This window comes from Ambystoma mexicanum, chromosome 6p (genome assembly GCF_040938575.1).
Source record: "Ambystoma mexicanum isolate Mex_15411 chromosome 6p, UKY_AmexF1_1, whole genome shotgun sequence".
Classification (NCBI taxonomy): domain Eukaryota; kingdom Metazoa; phylum Chordata; class Amphibia; order Caudata; family Ambystomatidae; genus Ambystoma; species Ambystoma mexicanum.
Genome location: NC_090935.1, coordinates 490,490,557 through 490,505,275, shown reverse-complemented (window position 1 = coordinate 490,505,275; position 14,719 = coordinate 490,490,557). Strand labels below are relative to the sequence as shown.

The 14,719-nt window shown below is 44.1% G+C and overlaps 1 protein-coding gene across 2 annotated transcripts in view; it reads left to right on the top strand.

The window, feature by feature from the left end:
* Positions 1-14,719, top strand: part of ANKRD55 (ankyrin repeat domain 55) — a 1,206,736-nt gene that overhangs the window by 560,786 nt on the left and 631,231 nt on the right. For both annotated transcript variants that reach the window (XM_069627296.1, XM_069627295.1), the window contains exon 3: positions 9,061-9,191. In XM_069627296.1, the coding sequence (XP_069483397.1) occupies positions 9,061-9,191 (131 nt within the window). The remainder of the gene's footprint in view (positions 1-9,060; positions 9,192-14,719) is intronic.

The window sequence follows — 14,719 nt, the reverse complement described above, 5'->3', positions numbered from 1 at the left end:
TCATTCCATATTTCGGGAAGTTTGATTCCGGGCCAAGAAATGTAATTTAGAAACAAGATAAGAGGGATATCTTAATTTCAGAGCTTTCAAGTTTAACTAGCCATGTTTAAAGCAAACACATTTCTAAAGCGAAAGTCAATGCAGAGTTCTTAAAATTTGTGACACAGAATCACATATTTTTCCTCCAACAATATGTTTTGCAGTGGCATGAAAATCTAGTTTTAAAGGTCTCAAAATAACGTACAGGATGTCCATAAGCATGGCTTTGCCACTGTCCATATGAGACAAAACCAAGGACTCAACTACATCACAAAAATAATTTGGTGGAATAAAGTCTCAAATTCTCCTTAAAAAGAGTTCATTTTTTTGGATATGTCAAACCTCCTTGACAAATCAGTGTCAATAAAAAAAACAAGTTTTAGCTAAAGAGGGCAGGTGTAATACTGAATTTCCTAATGTGAGGGTGTATAGCCACGTTTTAGTTAAATAGATCCTATTCTCAATTTTTAGGTGGTTAACTTTGCAATGGGCATGGTAGATAAACAATAGTACAAATTAAGAAACATCATGTATTACAGCTAATTGATGTATATTCACTCTAGAACTTGACACCAGGTCTCCCAGGGGTTCCATTTATAGATGGAACAATAATGCAGACAACATTGAACCTTGAGGGATGCCACAACGAATTGGGAGAGGGGGGTATTTAGTAGTACTCGTCGTCTGAACAATCTGATGTCTAACAGACAGAAAATAACTATACCCATACAATGTGACAAGGTGACCAATGGCGGCTGATGATGCCCTGTAGCAAATGCTGATGACGCGTCAAGCAACACTAGCAACAAAGTTTCGAAGCGATTGTGTCCTCCGACGTATTCCTTATCTTGATAGATCATCTCCAGCTTGCTGGCCTTGGAATTTTTTTTTCAGTAGAGGGCGCTGTGCGTCTACGTCCCTCGAGCCGATGTCCCTCGACAGCCTCCGTATCGGCGCCGACATCATCATGCGTATAAATAGATTCGCGCAGCGTCCGTTGCTCAGTTATGTTTTTCCGCGCTTCGTGGGCCTTGGAATCGCATTGCTCATTTTGTTAGTCAGATATATATTCTTCATTATTCCAAACCGAGAATACCAACTCTTACTCGATGGCTTCCTCATCCGAACCGAGGACTCCACGGTCCGGCTTCAAAAAATGTCGAGACTGTGGAAAGAAAATGTCATTGACAGATCCTCACAGGATCTGTTTGTGGTGCCTGGGATCGGAGCACCAATGTTCGGAGTGCGAGGACTGCATGTCCATGATGGTGAAAGCCTTGAAGGAGCGTAAGGGGAAGCTTGAGAGAGGTAAGACAGTTAAAACTCCTTCGAAAGTTTCATCGGCAGAGTCGAGACATTTGTCTCCTCGTCGACACAGGAAACATTCTCGTTCTAGGTCTCGAAGCAGTTCCCACCACTCTTCGAGATCCAAGCATTCAAGTAAGAGACGTCGAAGATCCCCTTTCTCGTCTTCTTCTTCTGTTTCTCTGGAAAGAGTCACCTGCCCCACAAAACATAGCTCTCAGGCTGAGTGGGAGGAATTCCGTAAAAGGATGCTTAGCGTCTTTGAGAAAGCGGCCTCGACCCCCTCGAAGACAGCTGAGGGTGATACCCTGGGTGAAAGACCCGAAAAATCGAAACGCCGTGAGTCGTTGCACTCGGTGAAAGAAACTACTCGAGAGCGTCACAAACCCTCGAGCAAAGGCACTGTGCCATCGACGCCATTGTCGAAAGTCCCTTTGACGCATAAATCTGCGCCATCAACGCCATTATCGAAGGGCTCATCGACGCATAGGTCGATCGTATCGACGCCGTCTTCGACGCCGACGTTGACGCCGAAAAAGAACAAACCCACGGCCGTCACTACCTCACAGCCAGTGGTCATACCCAGGGCCTCGAACACGACTTCGAGAATGTCATCGACAACCTCGAGTAGGATTCCGATCCTCTCGAGCTCTTCGAGGCCTCTTCCCATCTTCTCAATGCCTTTTTCAGTGTTTTCGAAGCCTTTAACGTCCGCGTCGACGACGTCGACGTTTTCTCAACCAATTATGACAAATTTAGCCCCTTCTGTTCTGGAAATGGAATTTAAGCCATTTCCAAGGTCTGATCATTTCAGACCTTTGTCTTCAATTTATGAAGAAGGTGAGGATTCGGATCAAGAAAGACCATTTGGGTTGCAGAGATCTGCAACACCTGAACCAGAGGAATTTACCTCTGAGGAAAATAGGTTAAAGGATCTTCGAGAATCCTTACAAGAGGCAAGTGGGTTAGATACTTCCCCAGAAATAGAATTTGCCAAACCAGACCCAGGGTAACATGCCGAGACCCCTTACAGAATTTTAATGGCAAGTATTATAGAATTCATGGGTTGGTCTACACCTTCACCTGCATTCCAACAGGATGACCTTACAGTCATTCTAGTTAAAGGCCCACAGGAGGATCCTCTGGTTCCATTTCACGCTGCATTACAAAGAAAAATATTGGCTAACTGGGAAACTCCTGAGGTTATCCCGGCGGTTAACAAGAAGTTATCAGCCAAATATAGGGTATCTGCTACTGACCCTGAATTTTTGTCTATACATCCAACTCCAGATAGTCTCGTTGTTAAAGCAGCAACTGCATCAGGCAGTAGATTGGCATACCCTACTGTTCCACACGACAGGGATGACAAAAGATACGACTCTATGGCTAAGAAAGTCTTTTCTGCATGTAGCATGGCGGCAAAATCTATTAACGCTACTTGTACGCTCGTGAGGTTCAGCCATACACTTTGGGAGTGTGCTTCATCAGCGGCTGAATGCCTCCCAGAGGGAGAAGAAAGGGAAGCATTTCTAAACATCGTTAAGGATGGTAAAGACACAATGTGCGAATCCCTTCAAACTGGCATTGATTCTGCTGACCTTATTAGTAGGGCCATGGCGGCAAGTACTACAACCCGCAGATTTGCGTGGTTGTGAAAGTCTGGGTTTGCTTCAGATGTACAAGCCAGACTTTTAAATATGCCCTTTGATGACTCTTCTTTGTTTGGTAAGAAGGCGGATGACAGCCTAGAAAAGTTACAGACATCCAAAATAGCAGCAAAATCCCTGGGAGCTGCAATCCGTCAAACGCCATATCGCCCCTCAGGAACCTCTTGGAGAGGTAAGTCCTTTCGCTTTTATTCCGCATTCGGAAAAGGCAGAGGACAGTCGGTTCAAAGAGGTCAAAAAAGATTCTCCCGAGGTGGACAGGGTAAAAATACAAAAGCCGCAGCAGCAGGTGCCTCTTTACCCTCAGCATCTGCATCAGCCACCTCTAAATCACTCTGAGGACTCTCCTCACAAGACACCAGTAGGGGGCAGGCTAACTCAACATCTGACGAAATGGCAGGCTATTACGTCAGATGCTTGGGCATTGGAGACAGTTGCCCAAGGTTACTGCCTGACTTTTCTACGCATTCCTCAGAGTCATCCACAGGGGAACAGCTCTCGGAAAGTTCCAGATCCGCTCCTCTTGCAGGAAATTGTAGACCTGCTGGAGAAAGGTGCCATAGAACCGGTACCTGTAGCGGAGAGGAACAAGGGCTGGTACTCCCCCTACTTCCTAATACCAAAGAAGGACGGAGGACTGAGACCTATATTGGATTTAAGAGAATTGAACAAGTTCCTCAGAAAGGACAAGTTCAAGATGGTAACTCTCTCTCAGATCCTTCAGGCCCTCCAGCTCCAGGACTGGCTGGTATCTCTGGACCTTCAGGATGCTTATTTCCATGTGCCAATCCATCTCAAACACCGGAAATGCCTGAGGTTCGCAATTGGCGGCTCTCATTATCAATTTCGGGTTCTGCCATTTGGGCTGACCTCCACCCCGAGGGTCTTCACCAAGCTAATGTCGGTAGTGGCTGCAAGTCTAAGGAGGGAAGGGATTCACGTCTACCCCTACCTGGATGATTGGCTGATCAGAGCTGTATCTCCGGAACAAGCTCAGATCCAGCTAGATTATGTCTGCCACTTCCTTCACAAACTGGGCTTCTCCCTCAATTTAAAGAAGTCACAGATGATACCATCACAGAGACTCCAGTTCATTGGAGCAGTCCTGCACACTTCCCTGGGAAAAGCCTCGCCACCAGAGGTGAGGGCTCAAGATATTCTGCAGATGGTCACCAAGTTTCAAAATGCCCAACGTCTTCCAGCCTTTGACTTTTTGAGGTTGCTAGGCCTCATGGCATCCTGCATCTTCCTTGTGCCAGAGGCTCGCCTGAGAATGAGATCTCTTCAGTGGGCACTAAGAACTCAGTGGTCGCAATTCTCAGGGAGAAAGACAGATCTCATTCAGGTTCAGTGGTGGGCCTGTCAGGAGAACATTTTGAAAGGAGAACTGTTTTGGCAACCATGGCCGGAGATGACATTAGTCACAGATGCCTCACTCACGGGGTGGGGAGCCCATGCCAACGACTTGACCATCAGCGGTCGTTGGTCTCCATCGGAGTCCAGACTACATATCAACCTGTTAGAGCTGAGAGCAATCAGACTAGCGCTGAAGGCTTTTCTGCTATCTGTACAGGGGAAAAATGTCCTGATAATGACGGACAACACAGTGGCCATGCACTACCTCAACAAAAGAGGAGGCGTAGGATCACTGCCTCTGTGCAGAGAGGCGATGCAGCTCTGGTTTTGGGCAATCTAAGAAGGAATTTCTCTATCAGCAGTTCACTTAGCCGTTGAGAAAAACTTGACGGTGGACGCTCTGAGCAGGCAGAGTACAGTCTCCCATGAGTGGGTACTAGCTCAGGAAGTCCTTCAACAGATCTTCACCCTTTGGGGAACCCCTCAAGTGGATCTGTTCGCCACCAGCATCAACAGGAAGTGCGATCAGTTTTGTTCAAGGGAATTTCCCCCGAGAGGAGCTCTAGGGGACGCGTTCGTAGTGGACTGGGAGTTTCCACTTCTGTACGCGTTTCCTCCAGTCCCTGACATTCCTCAAATGATCAGGAGGTTGAGAAGGTTCCGGAAAACCATGATCCTAATTGCCCCGGACTGGGCCAGGAGGACGTGGTACCCGGACCTTCTGGACATGTCCATCTGCCCTCCAATTCGTCTTCCACTCAAGGAGAATCTTCTCTCACAGAAGGGAGGTCAGGATCCATCCAGACATCAGAACCCTCAACCTTCACGCTTGGTATCTGAAAGGTTGAGATAAAAGGATTGGGATCTCCCAGATGACGTCATGGAGGTGTTGCTTTCGGCAAGAAGGCCAGCAACAAAGACTTTATAGCGCTGCCGTTGGAACAAATTTTGCAGCTGGTGTAGAGAAAAGAATATCGACCCCTTTTCATGTGGTACACCAACGGTGTTATCTTTTCTACTCTATTGGGCAATTTCGGGCCTTCAGATTAGCACTATCAAGGGCGATCTCGCAGCGCTATCGATCTTCAAGCGCACTGCAGAGGAACCATTGTATTTCAAGTTACCCTTAGTAATACAATTCCTGAAGGGATTAACCAATGTCTATCCTTCAAGAACATTCCAAGTTCCCTTATGGGACTTAAATTAATCTTAAATTTCCTCATGGGTACTCCTTTTGAACCACTTCACTCTTGTTCGCTAAGGTTTCTCACCCTTAAAACTGTCTTATTAGTAGCATTGACATCTGCTAGGAGGGTGAGCGAATTACAAGCTCTATCTTGTAAACCCCCTCATACAATTTTTCATAAAGACAAAGTTGTCCTACAAGTGAAGCCTAATTTCCTCCCAAAGGTGGTTTCTGAATTCCACATCACTCAGAAGATTACCTTACCTTCATTCTATCCCCCTCCCCATCCGGGGAAAGAGGAAGAAAGGCTACATAGGCTGGACCCAAGGCAGGCTTTGAGCTTTTACATCAGCAGACTTGCTAGGATTAGGCAAGCAGACCAACTGTTCGTAGGTTACTCAGGGCACACATTGGGATTACTGATAACAAACAAGACCATTTCCAGATGGATTATTTTGGCCATTCTGGAATGTTACAAACTGGCAGGGAAAGAGCCTCCTCAAAATCTTAGGGCTCATTCAACAAGGGGTATCACAGCCTCTTCGGCCCTCCAAAGAGGGGTACCGATTCGAGACATATGTGCGGCTGCCACATGGTCGTCTGCACATACCTTCACAAGATTTTACAACCTGGATTCCTCCTCTAGCCAAGAGACTAGATTTGGCAAAGCTATGTTGCACTCTGTTCATTCTTGAAGGGAAACATGGCAATTTTACTCCCACCTCCAGTTACACACCACTGCTATGGGAGTCTACCAAGATAAGGAATACGTCGGAGGACACAATCCCTTCGAATAACAAGTTACTTCTTACCTGGTAACGTTCTTTCGATGGGATGTTCCTTCGAGGTATTCCTTATCGCCCCTCCCATCCATCCCCTCAGTAAAACTTCCCTTGTGGTTACAGCTTACGCTCCTTCAGGGTCAATAACCAATTCATGTAAAGCAACTGTTAAACGTCAAAACGGAACTGAGCAACGGACGCTGTGGGAATCTAATTATACGCATGATGACGTCTGCGCCGATACGGAGGCTGTCGAGGGACATCGGCTCGAGGGACGTCGACGCGCAGCGCCCTCTACTGAAAAAGAATTTCCGAGACCAGCAAGCTGGAGATGATCTATCAAGATAAGGAATACGTCGGAGGAACATCCCATCGAAAGAACGTTACCAGGTAAGAAGTAACTTGTTCTTCTCACCTATCAGTAATAAGGAGGCTATTATACAACACTTGTAATGTAACTGTTTCAATAAAGTGGTTGGCTCTAAAAACCCGATTTCTAGAGGTGCAATGAGTTTACATTAGTAATAAGACCTTAAAACAACCTAAAACAGGGAAGCTAGACACTGGATCAAAGTAATTCATTTCAACTGTGTCTAGCTTGTCTTTTTTTCTTTTTTTTAGTGAAGGGGTAATCATTTCAGTTTTTGAACAGCTAGGAAATATGCCCTCTATCATAGAATAAATTGTAATCTGGTATAATGCTACGAGTGATTTTGAAGACCATTTTTAGAAAGGTCTTGGATCATTGGCATGAAATGTAGGTTTCAGAATTACGAGTAATTTAAGAAATTCATCAAAAGTTGATAAGGTAAAATAATGCCAATTTCAATTAACTATTTTAGTGTGAATAATGAAACAATCAGTTCAATTATGAGGTCCAGATTGATTGTAAATGTCATTTATGTTGTTAATGAAGAGATTATTAACTTTCTCACATAGGCAATCAGGATATTTGGCTTATTGTCAGCCTGAGAGATTATTTGAGAGTAATAACGTGCTTTTGCATTTTTAATCACCATTGTTTTATTAACTCTAGCCAATTTTAAATTTGAGAGATCTTCTGTATTTTTTTATTTTCAACATAATGTTTTCCTATTTTTTCCATATTTCGAATATAAGCACATCCATGCACACAGACACACACACACATTAGGAGCGTGGGATGCTGGGCCATTGAATTGGCTGACTAGTCAAACTCCACGGGAAAGTGAGCATAAGAGGACATATATGATGGCAGGTGAGGTGGAATGGAAAGGTGTGAATACATTGAAGGATCTCCATGAAGCTGCCACCATGACACGAGGAGAAGGTGAAGAGGCTTCACCATACAGATCCAGTGGAGGGGTTCTTCTTACTCAGGATATCATTGGTGCATTCTTGGTAAGGTCTCAGGAATGCAACCTTTGATCAGAGCCCAAGAGTGCACTGTCTACTCTAAATTGAGCTCTTTCTCTCCATCCCCCGCTCTTTCATCTCATCTCACTCTGATTCTGCCCCTTTCATTTGGTTTTCCTGTGCTCCTTTCTATCATGTACTTTCTATCATGTAATCCGTCCACAAAGTCCCGCCTTTGTATGGTAGCTCAACCTGCTCTACTGGTTTTCTGTTAGTGCTCTGAACACTAGATATAGCACTGTGTACCAGCTGCAACAGACAGAGAGCAATTGACATGGACGCACAGGAAAATCAGTGACATACATGGCAGCCATCTTGTGGTAGGACTGGAGTCAGGAATTGAGGTGACACATTGTACTGGAGTCTGCTTGATGAAGAATCACTGGAATTTTCCAAAGTGTAGGGTGGGAAAGGGTTAACTGCACCAGAGGATGCTAAAGAGTCTGTATTACAAAGTGGAGTCCTAATGAGAGAGATCTTTTTGTCAGACTGGAGCCATCAATTGATATTAAGCACTGAACTGGGGCAGTGGTTCTAGGAATCCCTGGGCGCTGCATATGCTTATAGAAGAGTACGGCTGACAGCATTAGGGGATTGATTAAGAGCCTGTGGGAATTACATTGAATGTTGCTCAATTGAAACCATGTTGAGTACAGTGGCAGCCATATTTAGCACACGAACTAGCCCTAAAACGCTGACTCCAGTACAGGTGCTTCATCTAATAATCAACTAATTGGACTGTAAATGTTTGGCGAAAGTATACACAGTGGAATTAATGGTGCAACCAAAACAGAAAAACACATTTTAATGGAGTAACCAGAGAGCAAAGCAAATATGCTCTGGACCAATCAAAATAAACCTCTGGTGCAAATAATTGACAGCATAGCCCAGGTAAGTAAGTATGCATAAGGTCTGCAAGGATATGAAGTTCTGTCTAGAGAAACCTAAAAATGTACATTTCAATTTACATATAAAACTGAAGGATGCATGTGCCATGCACCCTTCAGTTTCTACATATTTGGTCTGCCTCGTTCCCTTCGTTGTTTATTGTTATTTTCTTTTACCACATTGATCTTTGTAAAGTGTTCTTACTTATCCAGGTTGTATTACACAATACGTGTTCTGTACAATCACACCTTGTAATATATTGTATCACTGAACGCGCCCTAGAGCTTCTGACTACAATATGACCGAAGCATCCTAATTCCTTAAAATCACAGGTTCCTGATATAGTATACAGCAATATTATGTGTTTGCCAGATAGAAATAATAACAAGATAAATATTCTGAGAAGGAATTTTGAAAAGTCTGTTTGATTTTGTTTTTGAAGGTTGTACTCCTTTGATGCATGCTGTTTCGGGACGCCAGCTTGATACAGTAAAGTTGTTACTGAAGATGGGAGCTAATATAAATACCCAAGATGCCTGTGGAAGAACCAGTTTATCTCTGGCAACATACCTGGTATAACGATTTTCGTCTATTTTAGTGGGAAACAAAAAAAGCTATAGAAAGGGGTTGGTACCAAGCGACAGTAGATACAAGAATTGCTGGGGACTATATGGCTCAACAGGTTTGCGTGTGGTCTAAGGAGCATTTCACTTCTATGTCCCTTTCAAAGACAGACCAAGATTATTAGATGTAATCTTGTTCCCAAAAGAGGGGTACCTACATAAGTAACAGGAAAAAGGAATTCCACCCGATTAGCAGACTTGCATACGAGACTAAACACAAATAAGGAAGCGAAAGTGTCTTGAAAGCAAGGGCTAATGCCCCATCACATAGTAGTGTGGGGAACCCAACCTCCTATGCTATTGTGGGGTGCCCAACCTCCTTTGCTGGTGTCGGGGAGCCCAACCTCCTATGCCAGTGTGGGGGTACCCAATTAATGCTAGTGTGGGGGTGTCCAATCTCCTATACTAGTGTGGGGGAGCTCAACCTCCTATGCTAGTGTAGGGGACTAACCTCGTATGCTAGTGTGGGGGGTGGGGGACAGCCAAAGCACCTATTCAAATGTGGGTAACCTAATGTTATGCTTGTGTGCATGAGCCAACCTGCTATGTCAGTCTGTGGGATCGCCTTCATCTATTCCAGTGTGGGGGATTCCAATATCCTATGCTACTGTGTGGGGGTGAACTCCCTACACCAGCATGGGGGATTTCAACCTCCTATGTGATTGTGGCGGAACCAAACCTCCTATACTAGTATGGGGTACCCCATGCCCCTGTGCTAATGTAGGGTTGTTTAACAATGCTAGTATAATGTAGCCCAAGATCCTATGCTTGTGTGGGGGAGCCAGCGTGGTGAAACCAAACCTCCTATGCCAGTGCGGGGAGCCCATCCTCTTATGATAGTGTGTGTAGCCCAACCTTGGCTGCTAGTATGGGGAGCCCATCCTCCTATTCTAGTGTGGGGGAGCCCAGTCTTCTATGTCAGTGTGGGGAGCTCAACCTTTTATACTCCTATGGGGGAGTCCAACCTCCTATGCTAGTGTGGGGTTGTCCAATTTACTATGCTAGTATGGGGGAGCACAACGTCCTATGCTTGTGTGGGGGAGCCCACCCTTATATACCTTTGTATGCAGGGAAACCTATATAGGGTGGGAAGCCCATCCTCTTATGCTAATGTGGGGGAGCCCAGTCGCCTATGCTAGTGTGGCATTGTCCAATTTACTATGCTAGTATGGGGGAGCCCAACGTCTTATGTTAGTGTGTGGAAGCCTAATCTGCTATGCCAGCGAGGTTTCGCCCAACCTCTTATGCTAGTAGTGGGGAGCCCAATCTCCTATGGCAATGTGGGGGAGCACAACCTCCTATAATATGTAAATCGGTGACTAACTCCTAAAGATACATATCTTTTGTGAATTTTAGTCAAAAGCGGATTTGAGACAGCAATTTAGAGAAAAACAGGAATGTTTAAAGAAAATGATGTTGTTGAACCGCAAGGAACGAAGTGCTGTGATGATTCATACAAGCTGAAGTGTGCACCGGAAAGGAGTATAAATAGAATGTCAAGCACTGTATGATTATAGAGGATTTACCAGAATTTGCAAAACTGCTACACAAGTGTTCACACTTCATGCTCTGCAGACTTTACTGTTGTACGCAGGAACAGTTAAAAGAAAAAAAAAGATAAGCTGCGGCATTCGAAAATATTCGTTTGGGTTCTGCATCCAATAGCTTGGTTCTTGTCTTTCACATATTACACACAGTCGGTGATGTTTACAGATTAACGCGGTAACACAAGCACTTTCCTGGCTAATGTCAGCTGCATGCCTGGCTCATTGTCTTCCTAGAGACACCTCCGCCAGAGTTGAGGGGAGCCGATCAAGGGTGGTCGCAGGGGCGCAGTGGTGTATCCAGCCAGGCCAGTGGATGAAGAGATGTGTCCTTAAACAAAGCCCCAAAAGCCAACCAAATTTGCTCTGTATAGAGTTTGTAGCAATGCAAAGAAACTGATGTGTTTGCAAAAGACATGTGCTCTTCTCATTCTTAGACATCAAGGGTTGGGTGAGTATTAGCTCTAATTGCTCATTTAGAAAAATCCCTGATAGTGCTGTCCTTGTATGACAACACTTACTCAATCATTAACATATTTTCTTTCTAAAAGGCAATATCTGACAGTTGATCATATTACATAGAGGGGCCCTAAATTATACAGCAATTGCTATTGGGGTGTGCACAGCCATGGACTGTGTGTGGCGTGGGCCCTGTCCACACACACTTACAGGATCTGGCGGAAACCTCGACAAGCAGCACCACCCAACAGACTAAAAGCTCTGGGAAGTTGGTGCCCACAACTTCCCAGAGCTTTTAGTCTTTAGGGTACCCTCTACACATAAACTATCTTGCAATGCCCATCTCTGAGGCAAAACATGGACCTCCAGTGTCACTGGAAGATGCCTTCCACTTAGTAATGGCAAAGTGAAGTGGACCTTGATGGATGGTAGTCAGTACTGACTCTAAACAGAAACAGTACTGGTAAATACTTGCAGCAGTGATCCATCCAAGTTTCATCATCCAGTTCAGTGCTTTGGATAAAGACGATATATAAATGATTGTAAACAAAAAAAACAATACAGTGCAGCATTCCTACCAGCAATGAACATCAAAGTATTGTAGTAATACACACTTGAGCACAAGGTATCCCCGGGGTTCTGAACCACCTCAGCAGAGAAGCTCCTTCATGTTAAGAGCCTTTTCGGGGTGATAGTTTGCGCTAATCAAGCCTCTTTACCATACCATACCACACCATAACGAAGCATTGTTGTGCTAAGCACATGATTCTTGAAGATCCCTGCTTTAGGAGTTGAGTCATATGCAAGTGTCACATGCATAGCACCACCTATCTACCAATACTCCTAATTACTCTTTCCCTACTCCCTTGCGCATGTAGACATCAAACATATATAAACACCATCCTTTTTGTTCTGTGAGTATGGGATTGGCTTCCAATATGTGGGTCCCTTCACGGTCACCAGCCTTCTGAAATCAGACATCATCCTCTTGAATCCATGCACTGACTTTTCTCCTGAGTGCCAGTGTACACCCTGCTCCTCACAAGTCTGCACCACCGCCCATTAGCGCCACCTCCCTTTCCTTTGCCATCCATCCTGCTTAGCCATCAAGGATCTAGGCACAGAGCATGACCCAGAACAATCCTCTTCTTCTCACTGTGGCCATATCTTGGTGTAATAATACAACACTAAATGCCACGGCCTGCAAACAACTCTGGGTTAAGTTGACTATCTGCAAAACCTCTTCCCCAGCCCATGGCAGTTTCCTTCATCAAAAACGCTCTCCTGAAAAGTCTGGATTTTGGATTTCTTGATGGTAGGGCACATTTATATGCTGGACAAACTCCTTAGCATGCCCTCCTTTCGCTGCCTCTGGCCCGCACCTCTTTCAGATGATTGACTAGAGTGATGCAACAGTTTTCACAGTGATATTGTCCTGCTCATGTAACTTTATTACTGATGAATGTGGTCTTACTCGGATGCCTATATGCGCACACCTGTGTATGATTTCAGTAGCTAACCTTTAGGATAGACTGAAGTAAAAAAAACAACTTCGGGTGCAGAAGAGGAATATAGACGCTGATATGGGGTCTGAATCACACAAAGCACAAAAAAAGTGTTTAACTCTTGAGACACTCCCGTCCCCTGCACACCATACAAACTGAATAGACAGTCAAACACTTTATAACAAGTATTACGTTTTTACTTGTAATTTTCATAAAGTTCACAAAATGCTATAGTGATTTTCACACAAATTAATTCAAGTTCAGTAAAATTAAAAAAGTTTCACAAAGCAATTTGACCCCTACAACAAGCGGGATAAATCTTGATTGTAAGGTTTTTGAGGCTCAACGCATTTCGGGGTACAGACCCCTTCTTCTGGAGAAAATGATTCTGTAAAGGTACATACAAAAAGACTAATCAGGGTTCTGTTTTCTTCAAAATTATCACAGTATATCAATCAGTGTCAGAGGTATAGACGCCACATTAATTAATTGGTCATATTTCTAAACAAGATGTATACACATGATAAATCGAATACCATCATTCATCTAAAAAGGAAAACAAGTTCATCTTAGCCTGTTAACCATTGTGAATACCCATATATGCCTCAATATTGGCCTTCATATAGACTATATACACTCAGTAATGTGTGCACCGTGATAGATGAGTGCTAAAACATCATTGCTGTTTATCAAGTTATAACTTCAGTGACGAAATCAATGTGCTGTACATTGTACCTGTATTCTAATCCAGCAGGATTTCGTCACTGAAGTTATAACTTGACAAACAACAATGATGTCTTAGCACTCATCTATCACGGTGTACACACTACTGAGTGAATGTGGTCTTACAGCAGAACATGGAGCCTCATGTAGCGATCGTCAAGGTGGCTGAAAAAATAGATGATCTTAGCTGCAGAGGGAGTGAGTTCTGGGAACAAAACATTGGCAGTCTCCTGAGGTTGAACAGAATCTCCTCTGTTTTCACGGATACAGTATTGATAAATTACCTCCAGCACATCATGCATAAGAAGGGAAAAATATAGCATTAGATGTCTGAGAAGAGTACCTGTAACCAGGAGTCAAATGAGAAGATAGTAGAGCTTAGACAGCAGAATCAAAGAGAGGTACCACAAACTAACCAGGTAATTCAGTAGACGAATATACCCAATACTGGCTACAAAGAAAATACAGACACAGTGCCTGCATGCAGAACAAGCAATGGCCAAAATGGCAAATTATCAACTGGATACCACTGCCTAGTCCCCTTGCCTACATCTCCAGCTGACTGGTCACCAGAAGAAGGTGGTGAAGTGGCAGACACAGCTCATGAAGTCCATTGGTAGGCCATGAAACAACAGAAACAAGCTGGGTGGATGCTGGAATAATTAGCAGTGCTCCAGATTACATGTGAGTGTGCTCAGTAGTGATTCAAATTGGAGAAGCAAAGGTCCAAACAGCTGGAGGTGATGGTGACCACCTGCACAAAGAACATATTGTAGATAGGGCAATAGCAGACTGACGGGAAGCTGGAAGAGAATTGAAAGTACTAATACAAAAAGCTGGCAGGCATTGTTTTTGCAGGGAGAGGGACACAATGGAAGTGTAACCACAGGCTGCAATCTACCAAATATGTATACAGTACCAGGAGACCTGTTAACAGATGGATTCGTTGTAGCAGAGGCTTACCTGTATGGAAGAACAACTCTCTGATTGAATTGAAACCTAAGTTGCAGATGCTCATAGACTGTTAGCTTTGCAAGAAAGGTTGAGCATCTGGACAAAGTTAAAGGAAACTTGTACAGATGCTGTGGCAGAACTGGAAATGTTGGCAAACATAATTACAGCAACAACAGATTAGGTAGAAAATCCAACCTAACACACAGCAGGCAAAGTGATTAAGATCATAATTTGAGTTTTTCCATCTCTGTGAGGGTTTTATTACTCAGAAGAGTCCTACAGTAGTAGAAACA